General features: G+C 46.1%; 2 protein-coding genes across 5 annotated transcripts; one reads left to right on the forward strand and one right to left on the reverse strand.

Moving 5' to 3' along the window:
- Positions 1 to 167: 167 nt before the first annotated feature.
- On the reverse strand, positions 168 to 7,671 carry LOC311009910 (protein-tyrosine kinase 2-beta-like). Of its 3 annotated transcripts, none has more exons than XM_084004354.1 (30): positions 7,486 to 7,671; positions 7,040 to 7,395; positions 6,274 to 6,452; positions 6,101 to 6,188; positions 5,939 to 6,018; positions 5,796 to 5,858; positions 5,654 to 5,708; positions 5,435 to 5,575; positions 5,298 to 5,369; positions 5,113 to 5,214; positions 4,871 to 4,988; positions 4,692 to 4,731; positions 4,592 to 4,611; positions 4,453 to 4,500; positions 4,290 to 4,384; positions 4,019 to 4,100; positions 3,207 to 3,307; positions 2,991 to 3,106; positions 2,799 to 2,899; positions 2,622 to 2,711; positions 2,340 to 2,544; positions 2,142 to 2,244; positions 1,981 to 2,028; positions 1,625 to 1,750; positions 1,378 to 1,410; positions 1,225 to 1,249; positions 1,006 to 1,046; positions 794 to 928; positions 630 to 710; positions 168 to 556 (listed from the first exon to the last, which is right to left on the reverse strand). In XM_084004354.1, exons 2-30 carry the CDS (start codon positions 7,241 to 7,243, stop codon positions 329 to 331), a joined length of 2,820 nt encoding a protein of 939 aa, XP_083860480.1. In that variant the 5' UTR covers positions 7,244 to 7,395; positions 7,486 to 7,671; the 3' UTR covers positions 168 to 328. The 3 variants fall into 3 exon arrangements, with proteins under 3 accessions (XP_083860480.1, XP_083860478.1, XP_083860479.1); XM_084004352.1 differs by having other exon boundaries at positions 4,580 to 4,611; XM_084004353.1 differs by having other exon boundaries at positions 4,580 to 4,611; positions 7,040 to 7,671.
- Positions 7,672 to 10,000: 2,329 nt separating this feature from the next.
- On the forward strand, positions 10,001 to 22,670 carry arhgef7b (Rho guanine nucleotide exchange factor (GEF) 7b). 2 transcript variants are annotated; one of them, XM_084004446.1, is made up of 22 exons: positions 10,001 to 10,327; positions 11,283 to 11,366; positions 14,148 to 14,232; positions 14,327 to 14,451; positions 14,602 to 14,806; positions 15,775 to 15,866; positions 16,939 to 17,033; positions 17,207 to 17,302; positions 17,717 to 17,839; positions 17,946 to 18,084; positions 18,228 to 18,287; positions 18,430 to 18,576; positions 18,660 to 18,746; positions 18,819 to 18,897; positions 19,125 to 19,261; positions 19,355 to 19,579; positions 19,669 to 19,762; positions 19,958 to 20,047; positions 20,490 to 20,648; positions 20,889 to 20,985; positions 21,208 to 21,262; positions 21,497 to 22,670. In XM_084004446.1, exons 1-22 carry the CDS (start codon positions 10,163 to 10,165, stop codon positions 21,617 to 21,619), a joined length of 2,562 nt encoding a protein of 853 aa, XP_083860572.1. In that variant the 5' UTR covers positions 10,001 to 10,162; the 3' UTR covers positions 21,620 to 22,670. The 2 variants fall into 2 exon arrangements, with proteins under 2 accessions (XP_083860572.1, XP_083860573.1); XM_084004447.1 differs by lacking the exon at positions 20,490 to 20,648 and having other exon boundaries at positions 10,002 to 10,327.
- The last annotated feature ends 307 nt before the right edge of the window (positions 22,671 to 22,977 follow it).

The following is a 22,977-nucleotide window of genomic DNA, read 5'->3' on the forward strand; positions in this document are numbered from 1 at the left end:
GCTGAGCTCTAACCTTCAATCAAACCGTGGGTGACCTCAGGGGTTCCAGATGATGCATCTGGCAGGACAGAGTGTCCCGCCGGGGGAACGCCATGTGTGCTGTTTGCACAAAGACAAGTGTGAGAACAGTGTTTAAAGTCTAATTACACACAAAAACACACAAAACAGGCAGAATGACGTTCTTTAATCGCACATTTATAAAAGGAAATGCATCGCGGTAGTTTGATTGGTCCACCTTCAAGAAACGCTCAGTTTAACCGGATCTTATTTTTCTTCAGAGAAAATACAAACATCTCATCTCTCTTAAACCAGAGTCCATTGGAGCACTTCATTCCCCAGACTCCTCGGGTCTGGGCTTGGCCAGGTTGGCCCTGACCCGGGCCTGGTCCACGGCGTCCAGCAGGTTCTTGGAGTCCAGCGCCAGCGTGTGAGCGGCCGCCAACATCTGCCGCTGGCACTCCTCCTTCAGCGTCGTCACCGAGTTCTGCTGGGCCAGTCGCATCTTGGTGATCAGCTCCCCCAAGTCCTTGTTCAGCAGCTTCTTGGTGCCCTCGATCTGAGACGGTCACATGACACATGATGAGCACTTTCCCGGTTACTAGGCAGCGGCGTGTGAAGGTGAGGCCTACCTCCGTTGTGACTGAGCTGTGCAGAGAGGGAAGGATCTCGTCGACGCTTTGGATCAGGCTGCGGAGAGTGATGCCCGCCGCCTGGATGAGGGAGGAAGGGAGGGATCCACCATCATCTCAGCCCAAAACTCAAACAGTCATGTGACTTGTGATGGATGACCCACCTTGACGGCGTTGGGATACTCGGAGGCGGGCAGTGTGTTGACGTCATTCTTCAGCTTGACCACCTGTTTGACCATCGCCATGACGCCGGTGTAGACCTGGTCACCCGATCGGTCCAGCTCGGCTGTGGGCCGAGGCTGCAGCACAGGACTTACTTTTAAATGGGACGTTTTATGGCCATTTCAAATACGACTAATAATCCTTTTATTTGTACCTGTGTGACTGCGGGAGGCATCGGGGGCTTCTCTGGAGGACCTGATGGGGACAGAAAAAGATGCACACTTTCTGCACGTGAATACATAAATAATGCATTTAAAAAAAATCTTAAATCTGCTGTACGAGCTGCAACTTTTAAACAAAAAAACATCTATGTTGTTCATCTCTGCACATACAATCGAGTGAATCTGGTAAAGCTTGTTTTGAGGAAGCTCACCGTTTTCTGGGGGGTTTTCAGGAGGCTGCAAGAAAACAGGATGTGAATTCATCACTTTAATACCTTTCAAAAGGTCAGAGATCAAGTAACTAAACATGTATCACTGTGTTTCTGCCCCCTAGTGGTCAAACATGAAAAGGAGATAATAAGCACCTTGACGTGTGAATCTACTCGCACAGCCGGATCCTGCAGAGAAAAAAAGAAAAACGAGAAGCAGATGTCAGTGAATGCACCACGGTTGCTTAATGTGGATAGTGTGGTCATTTCTGTTTTTCACGCCTCACATACTCGCTGAAGATCTTCCGCTTTCAAGCTGCATCACTCTGTCTCTCTGCTATGACGTGAGACGGGAGTGTGTGCGTGTGCGTGTGTGTGTGTGTGTGTGTGTGTGATCGCTCACCAGCTGTCTCTCCTCCTGCTCCAGCCACTGTTTATCCATCTGCATCTCTCTTCTTTGTCTTTGTAGAGTGTCCTCCACTTGCTCCTTCTCTTTCTCCCATTGTGGCCTGGTGTCCCTGTCTCTCCCCTACACACACACACACACACACACACACACACACACACACACACAACCACACGTTGCATTATTTAGTTTTAGATCATTTGCAGGCTCTCTCTTATCTCTCTATACTGGAACAGGAAGTCACAGCGAGGAATTGAAATTGCTCAGTTAAATGTATTTCTGGCCATATGTGTGTGTGTGTGTGTGTGTGTGTGTGTGTGTGTGTGTGTGTGTGTGTGTGTGTGTGTGGACACCTGTGTGTTTGTCGCTCGAGGAAGGGTGTTGCCGTGTATTCTGGATGGCTGTTGAGAGAGAGAAAGTGATTATTTCCCTTTCACTTAACACAAGATGATTAAATATGGCGTCTCTTAAATGGAACAAGTCGACCGACCGACCGACCGACTGACCCACTGACCTTGGGCGGAGGCTCTGTGGCGTGTTTGGGGTCACACGTTGATTTGATGGAGCGCGGCCTGTCCCGCCTCACCTGCTGCTCCGACTCCGTCCTGTGGATGTCGCTATGGTGAAAACAATCAGATGATATCCTGTGACTTCCTGTGTGTTCTTACTTGCTCACATTGATTCCCAGCATGCAAAGCTGAAACAAACAAACCTCAGGGAGCAGACGAGCTGGCTGAAGCGCGGCCGGCCGTGCGGCTCGTAAGCCCAGCAGCGGGTGAGCAGGGCGTAGACGGCCGGCGGGCACTGCTGCGGCTTCGGGAGTCGAACCCCCAACTCCAGCTGGTTGACCACCTGTCCGTTCTCCAGCCAGAAGAAGGGCTGCTGGGCCGTGGAGAAGATCTCCCACACACACACGCCTGCTTGAACAGAAACACTTTCACTAATCCTGCCGATCAGCTGACGTTCAGCCTCGCTGGGACGCCGCGGTCCTCACCAAACATCCAGACATCGCTGGCCGTGGTGAAGCGTCTGAAGTTGATGGACTCGGGGGCCATCCATTTGATCGGCAGTCGACTTACTGAGGCTGAGATAAGAAATGTGTTTTTTACATATCTATTAAGATTGTGAATGCTGGAGGTGAATAACGCAGCTCTTTAAAGGGCGAGTTTACCTTTATAGTACTCCTGATCGTCAACGTAGCGCGACAGACCAAAGTCGCCGAGCTTGACACATTTAGGCGACGCCACCAAGACATTCCTCACTGCGATGTCCCTGCAGCACACACACACACACACACACACACACATCCATCTTTAAAAGCCCGGGTGTTAGAGACAGCGGAGTGCCTGTTTCTGATGACTACCTGTGCACCATGTTGAGTCCCTCCAGGTAAGCCAAGGCTTTGCAGATCTGCAGACAGTAGAGCATCAGCGTGGCGACGGTCAGAATGTACTGTTCCTGCTGGAGATAACTCCCCAGCTGCCGGGACGCAGGAAAAAAAGAGGTTTTTACACCACAAAAGTGAGCTCAAACGTCATCGTGTGATTTCATTATTATTATTATTATTATTATTATGAACCTCTCCGTGCTCAATGAGCTCCATGACGATCCAGACCGGATCCACCTCGATGACGCCGATGAGACGCACGATGTGGGGATGATCCAGATTCTTCATCAGGCCTGCGACGGGCAATAAGATACTGACTGTAGAATACTGATCCGCCAGAACACCAACCTCAAGCTTCCTGTTTTACTTGACTTGAATCGAACTTAGCTTTTAGCTGCCGCACAAACATAGTAGGTGTTTGTGTGGCAGCTAGAAGCTAAGTTAGAAACCAGCTGGTGAACATAACAGAGCATTTAGCAACTAAACGGACACATATTTCCCCCCTCGGGAGCTGGTGGAGACCAAAATGGAGCAGAAAGGAGGCTGAACATTGGATTGGCGTCTGTCTGATGGAGGCAAACGCTAAACGAGACGCTTTGTCAGCCTCAACACAACTGTATGAATGAAATGAATGCAGCTTTAAGAACAAGAATCAAATCAAAGGTCTCTCGTTCCCCCGAGGACACCACAACAGCATCGAGTCGCAGCGTTCTCACAAAGCCACAAGCAGCCAACAGGAAGTCGACGACAGCCGCCGCCTCTTCCCTGACGAAACGTGTGAAAAACCCTGAAATGTTCCAACCTAAGAAACGCCGCTCGCCCCGTCACTTCGGTTACATTTTAACTCTGCAATCAGTTTACTGCCGTTGAAAGATTCCACCAGCAAAAGTGATTTCAGGTTCGCTGACGGAACGTGGCCCACTTCCTGTTGTGGGCAGTTTTGCAGTTGAATCACAAATCTCTTCTCAAACCCGAGGAGCCAGTAACCACGGCGACGTGCTCACCAGCCTCGCTGAGGAACTTCTCCTTTACTTCAGCCGAGCAGTCCTTGCAGGTTTTGACGGCCACGCAGATCCTCTCTCCTGTCTGCAAACACACACACACACACACACACACACACACACACACACACAAACACACACACACACACACACACACACACACACACACACACACACACACACACACACACACACACACACACACACACACATTTTCGTCATCTCACTGCAGCCGCGTGGCGTCCGGCAGCGGCTGCGTTTCACTGAAACTCACCGGGCTTTTGTAGACGCCATCGTGAACCTCCCCGAAGAATCCCTCACCCAGGATCCGACCCATGGCGACGTCGTCTCTGCAGATCCTGCGCCTCTCTGAACACACAGACGGGACCTTTTATCGGGGGCTTTGAACAGGAAACGTCCAGAGAAACTCTACTCACCGTCCGAGTCTGCGTTGGCCTCCGGGATCTCGGCATAAATGTCCGAACCTGAGGTCGAAGGAACACGTTGGAATCAAAGTTTCTCCACATCTGCTGTGTAACGTGTTAATTAGTCTAGTAGACTCACTGAGACCTCTACCTGGACCACTGGGACCACCGCTGGAAGAGAGAGGGAGACGTTTGAGCTTTAAATGTCTTCTTTAAAGCGGGAGGAAGGTGTGACTTTTAATCCCACTCACCTTTTGGGGATGTCGGGTAACTTCGGCCTCGCGTCTCTCCCTGAAAGAATTTGAGGTTTCGGAAAATTAAAGAACATTTAAAGGTTTAATCCTATTTAAATCAGTTGTTTGACCTGAAAAACATCTGTTGAGCAAAAGAACAAATCTCAGGTTGGAAGATAGTAGAAACTCCAGTGTACCTTTGCCGGGTCGGATGATGAGCGAGCTCTCAGAGTGGCCTTGCAGCCGACAGTAGCCGTCGATCAGGTCGGCCATGTTTTCTGCCACAGCCAGCGAGGAAGTGTTCACCGCCAGCGGCTGGAGAGGGCGAAGATACAAGAATATTCACTCGTACTTCACACCTACGTAGCGTATTTCAGTTTGTGTGAAGCAGCCGGCCCGGCCCCTGCTGATCTGGGTCCTTCAGGGGTTCAGGGTTTACCTGCTGGGCTCCCTCCACGTGCACGGTGAGCAGCGCACGGCCGTCGCTCTCGGCGGAGCACCAGATGCTGCGCACCTGTCCGAACGTGGCCAAACAGATGGGCTGCAGGAGAGACACGCCGCGTTTATGAAGATACAGATGTGAGCGCTCATTATGTCACGTGAGAAAGGGAGTCGGGCGCTCACCGTGGAGTTTTCAGTTTGCTGACTGATGCCCTCGGGCCCGATCACCAGGTCGATGGTTAGATTCCAGCCGTGCTGCAGACATGCACATCTTAGACAAACCCCCACCACAACAGCTGCATATAGAGCCTCCAACTCACCACCAGGCTGCAGGCGAAGCTCTCCTGTGTGTAGCTGTGGCACTGAGCCAGCGTGGTGAAGAACCGGGTCATGCACTGGTCCTGGTTCAGGGTGGAGTAGCCCTGGAAGGTCTGCTGGACCAGCCGACGCAGCTGTTTCGGCTGAGACGCAAACGGTAAATCACTGAGACGGGAACGTGATGGACATCGTGTGATAATGTGCCGCAGAGCGGTTGTCACCTTCATGCTGTCGATCAGCTCCCTGGGGAAGAAGAGGTGCAGGCCCACGTCCTTCCTGGCGCAGCGACGCCGCGGACACAGAGCACAAGAGGTCAGAACCTGCAAACAGGGGAACTCCTCACTCATACTGATGATGACTTACTCCAACAGCTCAAAGTTGGACTTCTTCTCCAGTCCGTTTGGATTCATGTCTTTGTAGAATCTCCTGCAAACACGACGGATGAACGCAATTAGTGACCTGGAACACAGACGTGTTGTTTTTGGCAGCTTCTAGCTGTATAGTACCTGATCTCCAGACAGCCGAGCTGTAGAGCCATCCCATCGCTGACTTTAGAGGCGTACTGCTGCATGTAGTCACTTCGTACCTGGATAAACACACACACATTGACGATTGATCTAAACCTCATCCTTTGCAAGCATCCCCAAACACAAACCCATGTGACCCACCTGCTGGTAAAAGTAGATCAGCGTGGTCCTGTCGTCTTTGAACTCCTCCACGAAGTCCGGCGGGATGTAGCGGATCCTCAGGTCGTACCTGTGCAAAACAAGCGTCACCCCGTTAGCCCAGCCGAGTCCCGCCACGCACGAGACTTTAAACGGGGCCGACCTCTCTGTCTGACCTCCACTCGGCCTCCAGGTGCTGCTGCTCGTAGCGCTGCGTGAGCTCGCGCACCGTCAGCTCCGGGTGCAGCCAGTGCATCGCCGACGACTTCAGGTGTTTGAGGAGGAGGCAGTAGCAGAGCGGGTGCGTTATGTCTGGACCCACGCAGCCGCTGGACAGCACCACGCCCACCACGTCCTGGGGGAGGAGTGTGAGAAGAGTGAGAACAGCAGAGTGCAGCGGGGTGATGGAGCACGTTATCTGGTGTTAGTGTGGCTTCCTCCCACAGTCCAAAAACACATGCAGATGAGGTTAACAGATCTAGAAAGGGTTAGGTGTGAATGTGAGCAGATGAGGGCCGGATAGAAACCAGTAGAGAACAGTAGAGCCAGCAGAGACCAGTAAAGAACAATAGAGACCAGTAAAGAACAGTACAGACTAGTAAAGAACAGTAGAGACCAAAGAACAGGAAAGATCAGTAGAGAACAGTAGAGACCAGTAAAGAACAGTAATGAACAGTAGAGACCAGTAGAGAACAGGAAAGATCAGTAGAGAACAGTAGAGACCAGCAAAGAACAGTACAGACTAGTAAAGAACAGTAGAGACCAGTAAAGAACAGGAAAGATCAGTAGAGAACAGTAGAGACCAGCAAAGAACAGTACAGACTAGTAAAGAACAGTAGAGACCAGTAGAGACCAGTAGAGAACAGCCGAGTAAGTAGACCAGCAAAGTAGTGTACAGTGGAGTGGAATAACTAGAGTCCAGTAGAGTCCAGTAGAGTTTACCCTGACAGTCCAGCCCTCCTCACAGCGGACCAGTTTGAAGTTCTTGCCCAGGTTGGAGCTGTTGCTAAGGAAACACACTTTGATGATCTTCACCGGGAAGATGCTGTCCCTGGCGACGGTCGTCATGGGAGACATGTCCGCGGAATTTGACGGGCTGGTGGGAGACATGCTCCTCCAGGACAGGGTGCTAGTGTCACCCGACATCACACACACACACACACACACACACAGTGTGTATGCTACTGCATAGAGACACACATCGCTGTCACACCAACATGCATCATTCCTCTCTGTGCCTTCTGTGTCTCACACACACACAGTCAGACGAAGCGCACACCTGAAGGGACGCATCGAAGCTGTGGACAGACACACAACGCTGGTTACACCACGATGCAGCTGGACTCGAAGGAACGCTTCAACTCCTGCTGGGATCCGTCCGTACTCACCGGCCTCGCACCACAAACCTCTCGTCAGCCTCTGAAGGTGAAGGGGATCCAGTGCCAGCGGCCGGCGGCCCTCATGGTACTCTGTAAGGTAACAGATCTGGTCTTTCTCGGGCCGGTTAACGGAGAGGACTTGTGCGACGCCGTGCCCTGATGAAGAGCTGCATCAGTGAGCGAAAGAGGAAACGGCACTCAAACGAGGAAGTGGAGGAGCGAACTAACAGACTGATGAAACCGCCGCGTCACCCCATCACCCCCGCCCCCATTTCACATGCAGTGGCATGACCACTGCCGCCAAAACCACCACCCAGCTGTGCAAAAGGGGAACTCACCGCCTCCTCCAAAAAGGTTCTGATGAGCAAAAGCAAGTGAAAACTGGGGATTGTGGCCTGAAGGAAATATGGTTGCAATGTCTTTACAACACGCACAATAGGAGCTCTTCACAACAACACTGTCATGTATATGTGGTACGGACATTCGTGGTCCTCAGAGGCTGAACCCCCGTACTTCAGCGGTTGAGTTTGGCACATATATTTAAGCCTTCCTGTCAAAGCACTGCCGTGCCCAAACACAGGTATATGGAAAGCCTCATTGGACACATCCTGTTATTCATATTTTTTACACAACCCAGCTCACTTCTGAACGTGCACCAACTTTTGCAGATCGATGGCCGTATGTGACCTTTGAACCCTGCTCTCGTCTTTGCTTCTCGTCAGTGAAAATGGAGGCGTTTTAAAGACTATACATACACAACTGGTGAACAACCAAAAATAAAAGCCTGCATTTTATTATATATAAATAAAAAAGTATAACAGGTGATTAACATTCAGTATTTCAGTGTTGTATTCACTATATGTGACTGACTATTTTAGGTTATATTACTGGCATTGTGGGTATTTATAAGTAAAACTACTGTAAAATTGGAAACTATCAGAAAAACATAACTCAAAGTGTCCACCAGAGGGCGGTGTAGCCCGGTTTGACGGTCGATAAAAGGCTTTCAATCAGCGAAGTAATCTTAATGACCTGCAGGCATTAGCACAATTTAGCTCCACTAGCTTCTCTTCCTGAATTCAGCATCATCTTAATTGTGGATAAATCAGCCATTTTTTAAATTTTTAAATAAACTCGTATCGAACATATTGAAGTAGAGGGGAACTTGCCCGGTTTAATTAGCCCGTTAGTCATCACCGGGACAGTCCTGCGACGTGCTGCGTCAAACTACTCAACGAGAACGGCCGTTAAAACGGAAGTGAGACTGTTCCGTCTTCAAAGTAAAAGTGCAAAATAATCGATATTAAAATAAAAGCGCTCTGGTATTGCAGTGCCGAGTAGCAGACCATGCTCCTTGCTTGTGAATAGTGACAATGCTGGCTACCTACCGACTTACAAGGAAATGCACAATTAAGAATGACTTCCTGTTGCTACAAGTGTGTGTGAGACAGAGCAGCAGTGAAGACCAATATGCAAATAAATCAATGGAGGTCACCACCTGGGGAATTGCACCCCAGGAAATATGCATTATTTAATAGATTAGCAGTAACGGTTCAGTCACTTGAGGGACAGAGACATGATCCAAAGGAAAGTAAACAATTTTTATTTATATCAAAAACACAAGTCGCGCTGAAAGAGAAATGGTTAAAACAAAGAACACAATAAAATTAGTATTGATGACGTAGCTAAAAACCAAACTGTAGGAGGGCCGAGTCTGCAGCAGTAGGCTATGCTAGGATGTGCTCAGGGCTGCTACCGCATACTCACCAGAAGTGCAGCCACAGACACAAACACACGCAGCAACCGAGGTGAATCACACGTCTCCCAATGCCACCATCACAGCAAACAATAAAAAGGAGACTTCACTCAAAGTGACAGGCCCCTCCAGATGACTGGTGCTCAGTTCCTCCTAAAATAAGAGGAACAAACGAACTACAACAAAATAGTTAAACTAAATAAGGATACCAGTTGGTATACAATACACAAAATGTAAAAACAGCAGCAGGTTTATTTTCTGATTCAGAAAAATAAAAGATGCATGGATTTGATGACACAATATATATATAAACATACAATATGGCACTTCAATTATTTAATTTACAATCAGCAATGACACCCACTAAATGTCCTGTGTGTAGCCTTCTTGTGTTTTTTGTAATTAAATAATATACCTTATAATAGATTAGTCTGTGTCATTGCACGTGGAGATATGTGTGTTGCCGAAACATGCTAGATTAAAAAGAGCAGACAATGTTGATTGCTGTCAGCGGTGAACAAACTTCCTACAAAGCCGTGCTTTTATTTTGAAAGCTGCCAGAGGAAGTGGTGTCTCGCAGTCGCTCTCCTGACACTCGTGCTGCTGCTACAGTTGTGCACACAAACCAAGGTGATGCCAACATCCGCTGAGAGAGAGAGAGAGAGAGAGAGAGAGAGAGAGAGAGAGAGAGAGAGAGAGAGAGAGAGAGAGAGAGAGAAGAAGGAACCCCCTTCCTTATTTCCACATCTATTTTTGTTCTATCTTGGAACAACAGCTTGTGTGATCCAACCAGTGACTGTAATGGTCAAGCGAGGCGGGGCTATCTGACCCTACTGTCTTTTTTATTTGGACGGTCCACAAGTAGGAGTGCTGCTGCTGCTGCTGCTGCTGCTGCTGCTGCTGCTGTTTCAGGACATTAGACATCCAGTCATGAATTCGGCTGAACAGACCGTGACGTGGCTCATAACGCTGGGGGTCCTGGAGTCTCCCAAGAAAAGCATCGCGGATCCAGAGGCTTTCCTCCAGGCGTCTCTGCAGGATGGAGCGGTGCTGTGCAGGCTGCTGGAGCGGCTCAGACCCGGGACGGTGGACAAAGTAAGTGGCCCATATACCCACTAATTAGCCCTTGAACATCATGCGGAAAAAACAGGAAAATATTCTCGAGGAGTATTCACAAACCACTGCTAAAAAGAAAAGGGGAATTAAGGACATGTTTTTGTCCTGTTTGCTGTCAATTTGAGGTCAAATGGGACCTAGACTATAATAATACACTCATAAACAGGCATTGTGTTATCCTCACTTTTATTTTCATGCCCTTTGTTTTTGTTTTTGGGGGGTTATTTATATTTATTTCAGGGGGGTATGATATGTAAATCTGAGATTCTAAAAAAAATGTGCTCTAATACTAATATGCTAATCAAAGTTATGTGCTAATTATATTGGATTTATGTATGTATTTAGGCTAATTCTGCCTAGTTAATTGTTCACCAGAACTAATAGGAATTAGTACTGTTAGTGCCACGCACACGCACACGCACACACACGATGGACCATGACCTGTCTACGTCATATCCTTCTTTGGCTTATCCAATTTCCCCGTGTGTTCTGTGGCTCTCCATCAAAGTAGCTTCTGTTTGCTACAACTCAACGCAGGAGGCGCATCTTTCAAAATAAAGACACGAAACGTCTCAACAGCCACGGGTCACCGCCCATACTATTTATTTTGCCACCACAGTTAGTCCTCTTTACATATATAATGCATTAAAAAATAACTGTAAGTGTAACTTTGATCGAAAGTCCAATTTTAAACACAAAATCTACAGAAAGTCTGCAATGAATGTTTTAGTTTGAAAGTTGAAACCGGAAGTTAGCGTATTTGTTTAGCTAGCTTGATTGCTGGTAAGCAGCAGGTGACAAGTGCACAAGCGACGCCTGGAATACGATTGTTTTTATGCTGACCTGAACTTTAACAGCTTCGCTAAGTGTTTATTAATATTATTATTAATATTGTGACTGCTCGAAGCTAACTAAGTTACTTTTTTGCGCGTAGTTTTTCCAGGAACCGAGGGGCGACAGCGAGAGTCAGAGGAACGTCAGCGAGTTTATTAAAGGCTGCGGGGCGTTCGGTGTCGAGGTGAGTAAACGTGTTATTAATGCACTTACACGCTATGAACCTTATAAAAACCCACACACACCTACAAAAACATTTTTTATTGTTCATACAGCCATTTAAAACGTTTGTATCCGGCTTTTTATCAGTGACGTCTGTTAATGTTTAGCCGTTACTCCCGTTAACGGCACGAGCAACAGGTATTGCACTCGCGCGCACCCCGGAAAGACGTCATATATGATGAATATGTGTGTTGGAGGTAATTTAATTGAGGGATATTCCTTGAAAATTAGCAATCCAACTAAAAAATCTGTTGTCTCTGTGTACTTTTAAAAATGATTAATTAAGTGTTTATTTCTGAAGCCATTCAAACATAAAACCACATTGACATACATGCAATGAGTGATTTTTAAAGACACATTAACACGAATAACTGTTTGGTTATAAGTGTGTAACATTCCTATCAAGAAAAAATCTTGACTATATTATTGATTAATAAAGCAACTTAAGTCACACTAAAGTGTTTGGTTGTTTGGAGTTATCTTGACTTCTTGGTTCTCATATGAGGTTTTTTTTTTAATTTTGTCAAAAAGGCAGACTTATTTCGGAGATGCTAATTTTATTAGTAGCCTTCTACAATGGCAGCAATCAAGCAACCACTCAATTTACTTAATTTAGTTTGGTGATGCAAGGTTGCAGGGAATGGACCAGTTCGCCTCTGTCGTTGATTGCTTGTGTTGCAAGCAAAATCACAGCTGATTCTTCATATCAGGATGGAGATCTCTACCGCAGAGGGCCACGTGATCACATGGAAGTTGTTAGTGTCGGTGTGGTGTGTTCGCTGTCGGCTTGTTTATCTTAAAAATGGTCTGTATTGATATCAGAGGTCTGAAACGTGAAGTAGGGTGTGTGCATGTGTCTGTGTGTTTGCACAACAGTGGGCTGCGCCAGGCTACATCCTGGGTGTGTGAGAGAGGACTAGTGAGTAGTCACTCACACACACACACACACACACACACACGTGCACAAACACACTATTGATCTTAGCGATGGAAAAAGCAATGTGATCAAAATGGAAAAGAGGAGATTATGCAATGCAGGAGTCCTGGCCGGAAGACCGATAACAAGGTTTTGCTCCAGACTTGGAAACCTTTTTTTTATTATTTTTTTTATGGTGTGCTGACGAAGTGCAACACGTCAGGCAACCAGTAGATTTTCCAATCAGGCTGATGGGAGGCACGTCAGCCGTGCTGCTGGAGCCAAGGCCTCCATTACCAGCAGGCTGACTGACATCAGCGTAGTAATTCTCCCAGACGCTCGTCGGACGGGCGTAGGGACCAGCCAGACCGCCGGTCCAACAGAGCAGGATTACAGTGGCTGACAAGTGCCAGTATGAGCGTGGTCCAGTTCTCACTACGTGATTAACCAAGGATCCACAATTAAACAGATCATAAATTTGGCCTCTGCGTTTAATTAAACGTAATCGCGGAGGATATTGATTCTGTCCCTGAAGAGTGCCGTCTCTGCCGCATTAAATCAAGTGCTCCCTGTTATCAGGTAAGCTGTTTGACCAATCAGGCGTTCGTTTTAAGCATGCTTGCATTCACCTGCAATATGAACCGAACGGGAATTACTATGTTGTTATTAATATCTGTTATTTGTTTATGTCGTGTGAAATTAAATGTATGTTTTCATGAAAACAAGTCAAAGCAGGATTTGCTTGATTGAGTACAGCTGGACAGTAAAGATACTGCTCTGTTGAAATAAACATTCTCAAGTGTTTCCTAAAGATGAACAAATCATCTTCAGCAGCTCCTGTAATTGAAATTCATGCATAGTATGAGATGTCCCGTTCAGCCCGTTGAGGTCATTGCCTGCTTCATGACAATTAACAAAATTCCTTCGGGGATCAATAAAGTGCTATCTATTTCTCCAGTTGTGAGGAACACCACCCTGCTGCATTTCAGTATTGATCATTTCCATCGATAAGTATAATATCTAAATACCTTAAAAATGCCTTAAAACGGTGCATTTCTACTGCCGAAATGCAGAGAAAGCCTCACGTCGTATCCTGGCCCAGTGCCAGCGGCAGAGATGAAAGTGTGTATTAACTGTTAGCTCCAAACTGCCATGACTACTAATCAGCCCGCGTCCATAAATCAGTCCAAGTGGGTTCCTAAAAGGAGGGCTGCATTATAGAACGGCATAGTTTCATCCTTAGATTAAAGAGACCAGACCTGTGAAGTACAATTAGCATCTAGGAAATCTCATGTTCTCATGTTCAGCTCTCAGCTTTTACTGTTTATTTGAATTTACAATAATTTTAAATAAAGTTTTTAAATCAGGATGATGTCAGCGTGGATTTTCACGCCTCCACCTTCCACCTTCATGCCTCGGGAATGTAGAAGTCAGTCAGTGTGTGCTATACACAAGATTAGGGGCTTCAGAGGTCTTCTGATTATGGCTGTGTGTGTGTGTGTTGGGGGGATTACAAGGGGAAGCTCAGACTTTGAGTAATCCCGCTCCAGACTGCAGTTGGAGCAGAGTTGTAACCCCCCACTAAACTTTGCATTTCTCCATTTGCAGGCTGACGTATGTTTTCATTGCATTCATTCTTAATGGGAACTGATGCTAATAAGGACATTCTAAAGGAAAAACTAGTAATTTCCAAAATATGTTCTCAGCCATAATATCAAAATATTTATTACGAATGTCTGTTTTTCTGTTCTTTGTCTCCTCTCTCAAACTGCTCTTCATTGCTGTTTTTAATATTCATATTCCTTATTTGGTTTTCATCCTTTGAAGCCCTTTGAGGTCAATGACCTCCTGCAGGGACTGAACTTCTCCAAGGTCCTCAACGTCTTGGTTGCCCTCAATAAAGCTACTGAAGGTGAGATTGTTGTGTCTGTGTGCATGCATGTGTGTGTATGTTTGCAGACTTTTGATCACCTTTCACGTTTAACTCGACCATTTCTTCTGTGCAGAGGTGGATACTTCTGAGGACAGCGTGTGCGTGCCGCACCCATCGCACTTGAGGATCAAGTCATTTGACTCCCTGAACACTCAGAGTCGCTCCTCCAAAGCTCTGCAGCCTCAGTACCGCAGCCTGGTGAGTTACCATGACAACGGCAACAACACATCTCACGGGTAATGATAGTAGACTGATGGACTCGTCTGCTCTTGTACAGTGCGGCTCCCTCTCTCTCCACTCATGTAATGCTCAGATTCAATCAGCTCCGTCTCCTTTGTTCCTCCTCAGGACATGTCAGAGGGCAACGGGTGTGGCCACGTGCTCTGCAAGGCGCGCTTTGACTTCCAGCAGACCAATGAGGACGAACTGTCTTTCTCCAAGGGTGACATCATCAGCGTGAGCCGGCAGGAGGACGGGGGCTGGTGGGAAGGCTCGATCAACGGCAACTCTGGCTGGTTCCCTAGTAACTATGTGCGGGAGCTGAAAGGAAGCGGTGGGTGCAGCCCTTATTGGACCTTCCCAATATGAATTTCAAGTGTGCAACATTTTGTCAAAGCCTTGATGCAGACCAAACGCACATATACACACAAACGAACAGACATTCTGCAGGTGTATTTTTACCGACAACACGGTGACCTACTACCTCTTTTAGACTCATTATCCCTGACATTCTGTTACTGAAAGCTAACTTGTGTGTAGCTCTCTTGTGAAATGAGTGATTAAGGGGTTTAATAATTTTAGGTTTGAAGAGAGAAGGTGAATCATTCCAACTGCATCATCAACAAGAGCCAAAATATCTCTAAAGCTTTCAACTTTTTTTGTCTTTTTCGGTCAAAAATGTGAGATAATTTCTGTGTTTTTTTCTTGGTGTAAAGACTGGTTTTGATTGTGTTGCCTCGTGAGGAGAGAAGGCAGGAAAGAAGGAAGGAAGCTCCACAAGCACACAAAGACAGGAAGTGCCTGAGCTGCTGTACAGAAAGGAACTTCCTGTCTTAAAGCCAACAGAAGAAAACAAAGACCATGCAGTAAATGCATATAGCCTGTTCAAAAAACGTGAGATAGACCCAAAGTTTGATTGGTCATACAATCGGAAGGAAATCGAAGCAAAGAATACCTCTTTTGTGTCCTTCATAGCAGCCATTATTCGGCCAGTAAGTGACGCCACAATAAAGTGTATTCACGTAGTTGTTTTCGCTGTTGGCCTAAAATAATCTCATGGTGAACATTTTCTATTTGTCAGACCTGCAGTCTATTTGTTGGTCTCGTTTTTATATTCCCGTCAACGTAGAGAGCTTTGACGTTTCTTTGAAACCACACAGTTTCGTTGTTAAAGTTAGATATATAGCACGCTGTTTTTGGCTGTGTTGCTTGTCACTTCTCACAGTTTAATCTTATCTTTAAGTGTAACTTGTATGCTTCAACCTCGCACTGCTCAGTGACTTGTTCTGTCTTGCTTCATAGACAAGACGTCAGACAAGCCGAAGTCTGGGACACTGAAAAGCCCCCCCAAAGGTTTCGACGCCACCATCATCAGTAAGACCTACTACAACGTGGTGAGCATCAGACTGTCCTCGTTCCTCTGCCATGACAGAATGTTCTCCCAATCATGGCAAGAGGGGAAGGACATCTACCCACTCTCACTTCCACCGGAATAGTTGAGGGTTAAAGCAGTAATTAAGATTCTGAATTTGAATTAGTTCCTTTCAGGGTAATGAATTCTGAAGATATCATTAACCAGAAACGTTGTTGCACATCTCTTCTTTTAGACTGATGAACCGGATTAACAGACGTGTGCGTGTGCATTCGATAAATTAAACTAATTAATGATTGTGTGTCTGTGTGTGTGTCTGTGTGTGTGTGTGTGGAGCCCCTGTGTGAGAGTGCAGCAGATGTAATGTAGGTTATTTCTTCCATCCCAGTGGTTTCTGGGGCAGCCTTGCCCGAGGGTGTGTGTGTGTGTGTGTGTGTGTGTGTTTAATAATGCAGCGAGCAGCAGCAGTCTCTTTATACGGTCTGTCTTCGGCCGGCGTACCAAAGCCTCTCACTCACGGACGCTGCCTGAAGTCAAAGCTGTTCCCAGACAGACACACAAAAACAAGAATAAGACATAAATAAACAAGTTTTTCTTCTAATGGACAGTGGAGAGGCTTATATAAGCAAAAGATGCAGGCTTTGGGCTATTTACTTTGTCTGCAACATTTTCTCCATATTCTTATTGTCAAAGCCTGCACATGCATCCTCTGTGTCCTCTCACACACTTTTCTAATAACTAAAATCCATTCTAGGTAAATAATTGGGGCTGCCGCAGCGGCTCATTTTGACGAGGCTGCAACATGTGTCCGAACATTTCATTAGCTGAAGCCTCCCTCCTGAGAGGCTGCGAGGTTGTGAGGAGATCATCCGTTTAGCCGGTGGAGTCAGAGCTGCTTGAGCTGGTGTTACAGCTCCCACAGGGTCTGATATCTCTCTCCAATAGCTTACCAGGAAATGCATCTCCCTACTCATAACAGCACAGCTTCGGGAGTCATTTTGCCTTAGCGGGGGATCTTGTCTGACATTAAAGGAAGACAATTCAACACTTTCTATCACACTTTTCTTCACTAACAGATGGATTGTTTGGTCTAGGTCCTGCAGAACATCCTGGAAGCAGAGAGTGAATACTCGAGGGAGCTGCAGAGTCTCCTGGGCTCATATCTGCGCTCACTTCACCCCACGGACAGGTCGAGTTATTTTCAACTCTTTTCGTTGTTTTATTCAACAGATTTCAGAGGCATATAATCTGTCATATTCTACAGATTCTAAGAAGACAGACTCCATTATATATATCTTATGTCTGTTTTGATATGATAATGTATATTAATTGTGACTCCTCTTCCTCTCCTCTGTGTTGCAGACTCAGCAGCGTTGACATCTCTCACATTCAGGGAAATCTGGAGGAGATCTCGACCTTCCAGCAGCTCTTGGTTCAGTCCTTGGAGGAGCATACAAAGTCAGTGCACCAAAGAATGTCTTTGTTATTGGATTTAATGCCACTTCAAGGTGGGAATAAAAGCTCCCATAGAGTCTTTAACCTTAGCTAACTCTCTCAGACCTGCAGAAAATAATACATCCTCTGGCTGGAGGAGAGATGCCAAACTCAGACCTGATATTAGCCTGAGTGGAGCTTCATGCAGGCAGTTATTAAAGCTACAGAGCCATCTAGTGGTAGACTCAAGTAAATGTTTTTTTTTTTTAAGAGATAAAGAAAAGTTTGTTGATAGTATAATTAAAATCTAACCCAACAAACTGACCAACTATTATTTGGTTGGTACGTTTAGTTAATTGATGCACGAAATTAGAGAAACCTTAATTATGGTGTGAATAAATGTTGCTGTCCAGTCTAACTTGTCATTTGTCTGCGTAGACTCCCAGACAACCAGCAGAGGATCGGGGGCTTCTTTCTCAATCTGATGCCCCAGATAAAGATCATCTATGTGGCCTACTGCTCCAACCACCCATCAGCTGTCAACTTACTCATACAACACAGGTACAGTCAGCAATATATTTATGTATATAGTGTTTTATATAGTGTTTTCTTGTGTGTAAGGTCCAAAAGGTTGTGAATATATGTTGTCTGTGTCTGTGCATCACAGTGAGGAACTGGGGGAGTACATGGAGTCAAAGGGGGCGTCCCCTCCCGGGATCCTGACCCTGACCACTAGTCTGAGTAAACCCTTCACCAGACTGGAGAGGTACCCAATGCTGCTGAAAGAACTGGACAGACACATGGAGGTTAGCCAGTGATTCGCTCTCTGTTTTTTTACTTACAAATATAACGAGTGAAACGTGTTATTTTTCTTCTAAGCAAGAACTCGCCAGGATGTTAATCTTCATGCTATTAATTTCAATGTGTTTCCATCTTTTCCTTGTTTTAGGACCAGCACCCTGACAGAGCTGACCTCATTGCTGCCATGATGGACTTTAAAAGCTTTGCAGTAAGATACAAACACACACACACATGCATACATGAGCCTGTTGCAGCAGTGTTTGCCTGCATGTCTGTTGTTTGGCAATGAGAGTAATTAAAGTAGTTTTGTGCATTAATGTGAATGCTTGTGTGTGTGTGTGTGTGTTCAGGCCCAGTGCACGGAGGTGAGGAAGAAGAAGGACCTGGAGTTGCAGATTTTAACTGAGCCAATCAGAAACTGGGAGGGGGATGACATCAGAACTCTGGGCCCTGTTCTCCACATGTCCCTGTCCACGGTCCACACGCAGGACTGCCAGGTACACACTGACCTACTGACCTAAACAGGTGTCATGTGAATTAAAACCACTAAAGAGTGTTTGTTTTTGTGTTTTTTTTTCAGGAGTCAAATGAACGCTACCTTGTCCTCTTCCCTCACACTCTGCTTGTGCTCTCTGCCAGTATTAGGATGAGCGGATTCATCTACCAGGTATGTTTGGATTAAGCACACGAACGTGGTTTGGTCTCTGGTCCTCTGATTTGTGCACATCTCTCTCTCCAGGGAAGGGCGCCACTGTCGGGAATGCTAATCTCAAGAATAGAAGACGGAGAAACCCTGAAGAATGCTTTTGAAATATCCGGTCAGTCCTTTCTCTCATTTAGCTAGTGGACCTTTCTCATTTTAATTGTTTAAGACAGGATCCACAGATTTTTACACTGGATACCAGAAAGGTAAAACGTAATAAATAATGTAATCGTGTAACATCTTCTAAAAGCCACAGACTCAAATATGAAAAACTCCTGTTTACTGTGGAATAAAAAGGTTTGGTAGCAGAAAAACAACTCTGTGTGTGTTGCTGTCGTTCAGGTGGCCAGTGTGATCGGATGCAGGTTTCATGTAACAGCCAGCACGATCTACAGGAGTGGCTGGACCTTCTCACCAAACACACACACACCACGGCCGCGCACACACTCTCACACAAGCCTCAGTCCGTCTGTCACACAGTAAGTCTCAGATCACCACTTTGATCCACTTCACTGCCCTCGTAGAGGGTCTGTTTTTTTTTATTTATATAACCTCCCTTCTGCTCCTCCCAGTTGCCCTCTCAACCCGCCACGCCCTCCCGCCACTTGGAGACCCGTGGAGGGAGCATCGGGAACAACTGCCACACCCTTCCCCATCTCTCTTCGTATGGCACGGCCCTCGGCGGCGGCCCTATGTGTGGGCCCCTGGAGCCACCGTGTGTCCCTAAACCCTGGAGCCTGAGCTGCCTTCGGCCCGCACCTCCACTCCGGCCTTCGGCTGCTCTCTGCATAAAGGAGGTGCTGTACACATCTACGCATCTTAAATTATTGCAAAAATAGTAAAAGCATGTGCAGCACAAACACTAAATGCATGCTTTTGTTTGTAGGATTTGAGTAAGAGTCCTAAGAACATGAAGAAGCTGCTCCCGAAGAGGAAGCCAGAGAGGAAACCTTCAGAAGAGGACTTCACAGTCAGAAAGAGTAAGCGACTGAAATACACCACGGTGAAGGAAAAAACCCGTTAAAAAAAGCAAAACATCCTACACAGGTGTCTCTATTTCCTCTGCACAGACTTTTGGCTCTTTAAAATGATCTAAAACATAAGAAATATATGGATCTCACGTCCACTCCATGCGTATTTGTTTATTCCTGCTCTCACATGTCCTCGTCCCTCAGGTACGGCAGCCCTCGAGGAGGACGCTCAGATACTGAAAGTGATTGAAGCCTACTGTACCAGCGCCAAGACGCGACAGACTCTCAACTCCAGTGAGTACACACACACACACACACGTGCTCACACACTGTCTTATCGCTCACCACCGTTTGTTCTCTGCCGTCAGCTCTAACAATGTTTTTCTCTCTCTCCTCTCTCTTTTTATGTCTTCCCTGCGCTCCTCTGCTTTTTTTCATTAACTCCTCCGTCCTCATGTGTTGGTGTTTGATCATCGTCCTTTTATTCTGAATGGTGTCTTACTATGGTTTCCTTCATTTTAACATGATTTTACCCATTTTCCTTTTTTTCCTTTTATTTCTGGTTGCATTTCGTACAAACCTCATATTCATGTTTTTGTTTTTTAAATTAAAAATATATATTTTCCCCCAACCCCTCCTCCTTTATCCAACATGGTTTATGTTCCTCCCCTCATCTCCCCGACATCCAACGTGGTTTGTTAAAACCCCACCTATTGCTGGTTACTTTATGGTACAGCCTGGCAAGGGACTGACCTCATGCACAACCATGTGCTCGCTGACACCAGCCTCACCGTCGCCGGTCTCCCCGGCAACCTGCCTTGTTCTGACCAGTCAGAGGACTCGGATTATGACAGTCTCTGGACCGCCCATAGTTATAGGACTGCCTCATTTTCCCGTAAGATAACAGCCATGCTAGCGAACCAGCTGGATTTCAACTAGACATATATATATATCGTCCCAAACCTTTCACCTGCTGTGTGTGTGTGTGTGTGTGTGTGTGTGTATGGGCCTATGTGAATCCTCATGAGTTAGCAGTAGCTTCAGTAAGCATAGTAAAGTCAGTGTTTGTTTGTTTTGAAGTTAAAATGTCGGTTTGCATGTAACAACTTTAACACTGTTGTCCCCGTTTGCTCAGGCTCCAGCAGGAAGGACGTGCACATGTTGTTCCCAGAGGAGGAGAAGATCATAGTGGAGGAGACCAGGAGCAACGGACAAACTGTGGTGGAGGAGCGGTAAGAGAGGAGGAGTCAGGCCTCGATAATCGTCCCTGCAGCGAGTAAAATGATGCAGCATCAAAAGACACAACACACTGAAAACATATTCACAGCAAAATAAGTAAAAGAAATATTAGTTTAAGACTGAGAGATGATGATGTGTGGGTCAGTGGTATGTCACGGTCTGCATCCGGCTGCAGTCATATAGTGTGTTGGAGTAAAGCTGTTGTGTTCCTGCAGGAGTCTGGTGGACACCGTGTACAGTCTGAAAGATGAGGTTCAGGGACTCAAACAGGTGAGTCCACATGTGTTTCCCGGACTTCTCACCATCAATAGTTTCCTGTCAAGATTAACAAAAACATGTATAAAGATTATCAATAAGACATAAAGAGTTGAAGCCACGATAACTATCAATGCTGGAGCTAAATACTGTTTGGTTCATTCCAAACTAAAAATGACCTCATATGATGCCTCCACTCTTTCCACTTGATCGTCCTCCTCCCATCCGTCTCCTCCTTTGCTTCTCCAGGACAACAAGAGGATGAAGAGGACGCTGGAGGAGGAGCAGCGAGCGAGGAAGGAGCTGGAGAGGGTCGTCAGGAGAGTTCTGAAGAACATGAACGACCCCACCTGGGACGAGACCAACCTCTGAGGTCGACGCGGATCCGATGGACTGTTGCTCAACCTGTGTGGCCGGAAGCTGCCAATCCTTCATTCCACATTTCCTCACCGTCTCCACTTGCTCCGACCGTCGCGGTGATCGATGACCAAACTGTGGACCAAGAGAAAAGATGCCCGCCACCTATCAGCGAAGCCATCCCAATCGACCGTAAAGCTGTGAAGCCAAATTAGCTGGTGGGCACGATGACATCACTTCCTGTCAGGCTCCTTCACTTTTTCAAACAGCCTTGTTTGGAGCGCTGACAAAAAAAAAAAATCACTTTTTCCTCATCTACCTGTGTATTCACCTCTCATTCCTCCGTGTGAAGTTTCACCTCACGCCAGGACGGTATTTCATTGGCTGGCCTCGTGCCCGAAGTTGCTTTAAACATTTCAGAGACACTCCTCACTTCATTGGCAGCAATCTTTCATTTGATATTGCGATATATTTTTCTTGATTCTCACAAAATACTAAAATATTTGCTTTGTTATACCGAATGCAAAGTGTAGTCGTGGCTGCATTTGAAAGTAAACCGAAATTTACCAGCACTTAAAATTGACGGGTTGAGATGAAAGTGATTATTGCAGCTGCTATCCGTATTATTTTATGGAGCCACCGCTTTATGGGATATATGCAAATGTTTTGATTATTATCAAGGTTATAATATTTTTGTTGTGTTTTACTGACATTGTTGAAACACAAAATCAGATAAAGTCGTTGATTTATTTCTCAGTTCACAAATAAATTGACGTTTGACAGCGATCCGCTTTAATTAACTGAAGGGCAGATTACAGAATGTGAGCTCATGAAATCAAAAACAACCCAAAAATGTGTAAAAACAGTTACTGGGAAATAATCCTGTTATTGTTAAAAGGAAGCCGGAGGGAGATTTTCTCAGGGATTAACTCGACCATCAGGGAGTTTCAGATTAACTTCTCATCCAAATGTCATCTTGCAGATAGACAGTCCAAAACAAACACTGCACTGAACTGATACTGAGGCGTTGATTTGCTTATAAAAGAGCTGAGTGTCACACGGACTCCATCACACTTCATCTTTAGTTTGAGTCAGCTCGCTGCTCTTTCCGTTTCAACACCAAAGTCCAAGCAAAACAACACTGTTTCATTTTTACGAGGTCAATATTCAACTTACTGCGGAGTGATTTCTTTTTTTATATGTGATTGCGTTTTTACTCTGGTTTTGATTTGTAACACTACTTGTTTCTACTTGACCCATTTTGATCACACTAAAGAGGATTTGTACCGAGAAGCAGCGTATTTGTCACGAACGTCAGGAGACGTGCCTTTGGGGAGAAGAACATGAAGTTATGAAGGATGAACTAAAGTTGT

Source organism: Eutrigla gurnardus (assembly GCF_963514095.1).
Source record: "Eutrigla gurnardus genome assembly, chromosome: 24".
NCBI classification, from domain to species: Eukaryota; Metazoa; Chordata; class Actinopteri; order Perciformes; family Triglidae; genus Eutrigla; species Eutrigla gurnardus.

What these genes read in the sequence shown, in the direction of transcription:
- LOC311009910 (XM_084004352.1), bottom strand. Translation starts at nt 7,243, where the DNA reads ATGTCGGGTGACACTAGCACCCTGTCCTGGAGGAGCATGTCTCCCACC. An exon ending in TGATCTACTTTTACCAGCAG is followed by an intron (nt 6,019 to 6,100) that starts GTGGGTCACATG and finishes GTGTTTATCCAG; the next exon opens with GTACGAAGTGACTACATGCA. An exon ending in TGAAAACCCCCCAGAAAACG is followed by an intron (nt 1,047 to 1,224) that starts GTGAGCTTCCTC and finishes TGTCCCCATCAG; the next exon opens with GTCCTCCAGAGAAGCCCCCG.
- arhgef7b (XM_084004446.1), top strand. Translation starts at nt 10,163, where the DNA reads ATGAATTCGGCTGAACAGACCGTGACGTGGCTCATAACGCTGGGGGTC. An exon ending in CCTCAATAAAGCTACTGAAG is followed by an intron (nt 14,233 to 14,326) that starts GTGAGATTGTTG and finishes TCTTCTGTGCAG; the next exon opens with AGGTGGATACTTCTGAGGAC. An exon ending in GCGACAGACTCTCAACTCCA is followed by an intron (nt 20,048 to 20,489) that starts GTGAGTACACAC and finishes TTTATGGTACAG; the next exon opens with CCTGGCAAGGGACTGACCTC.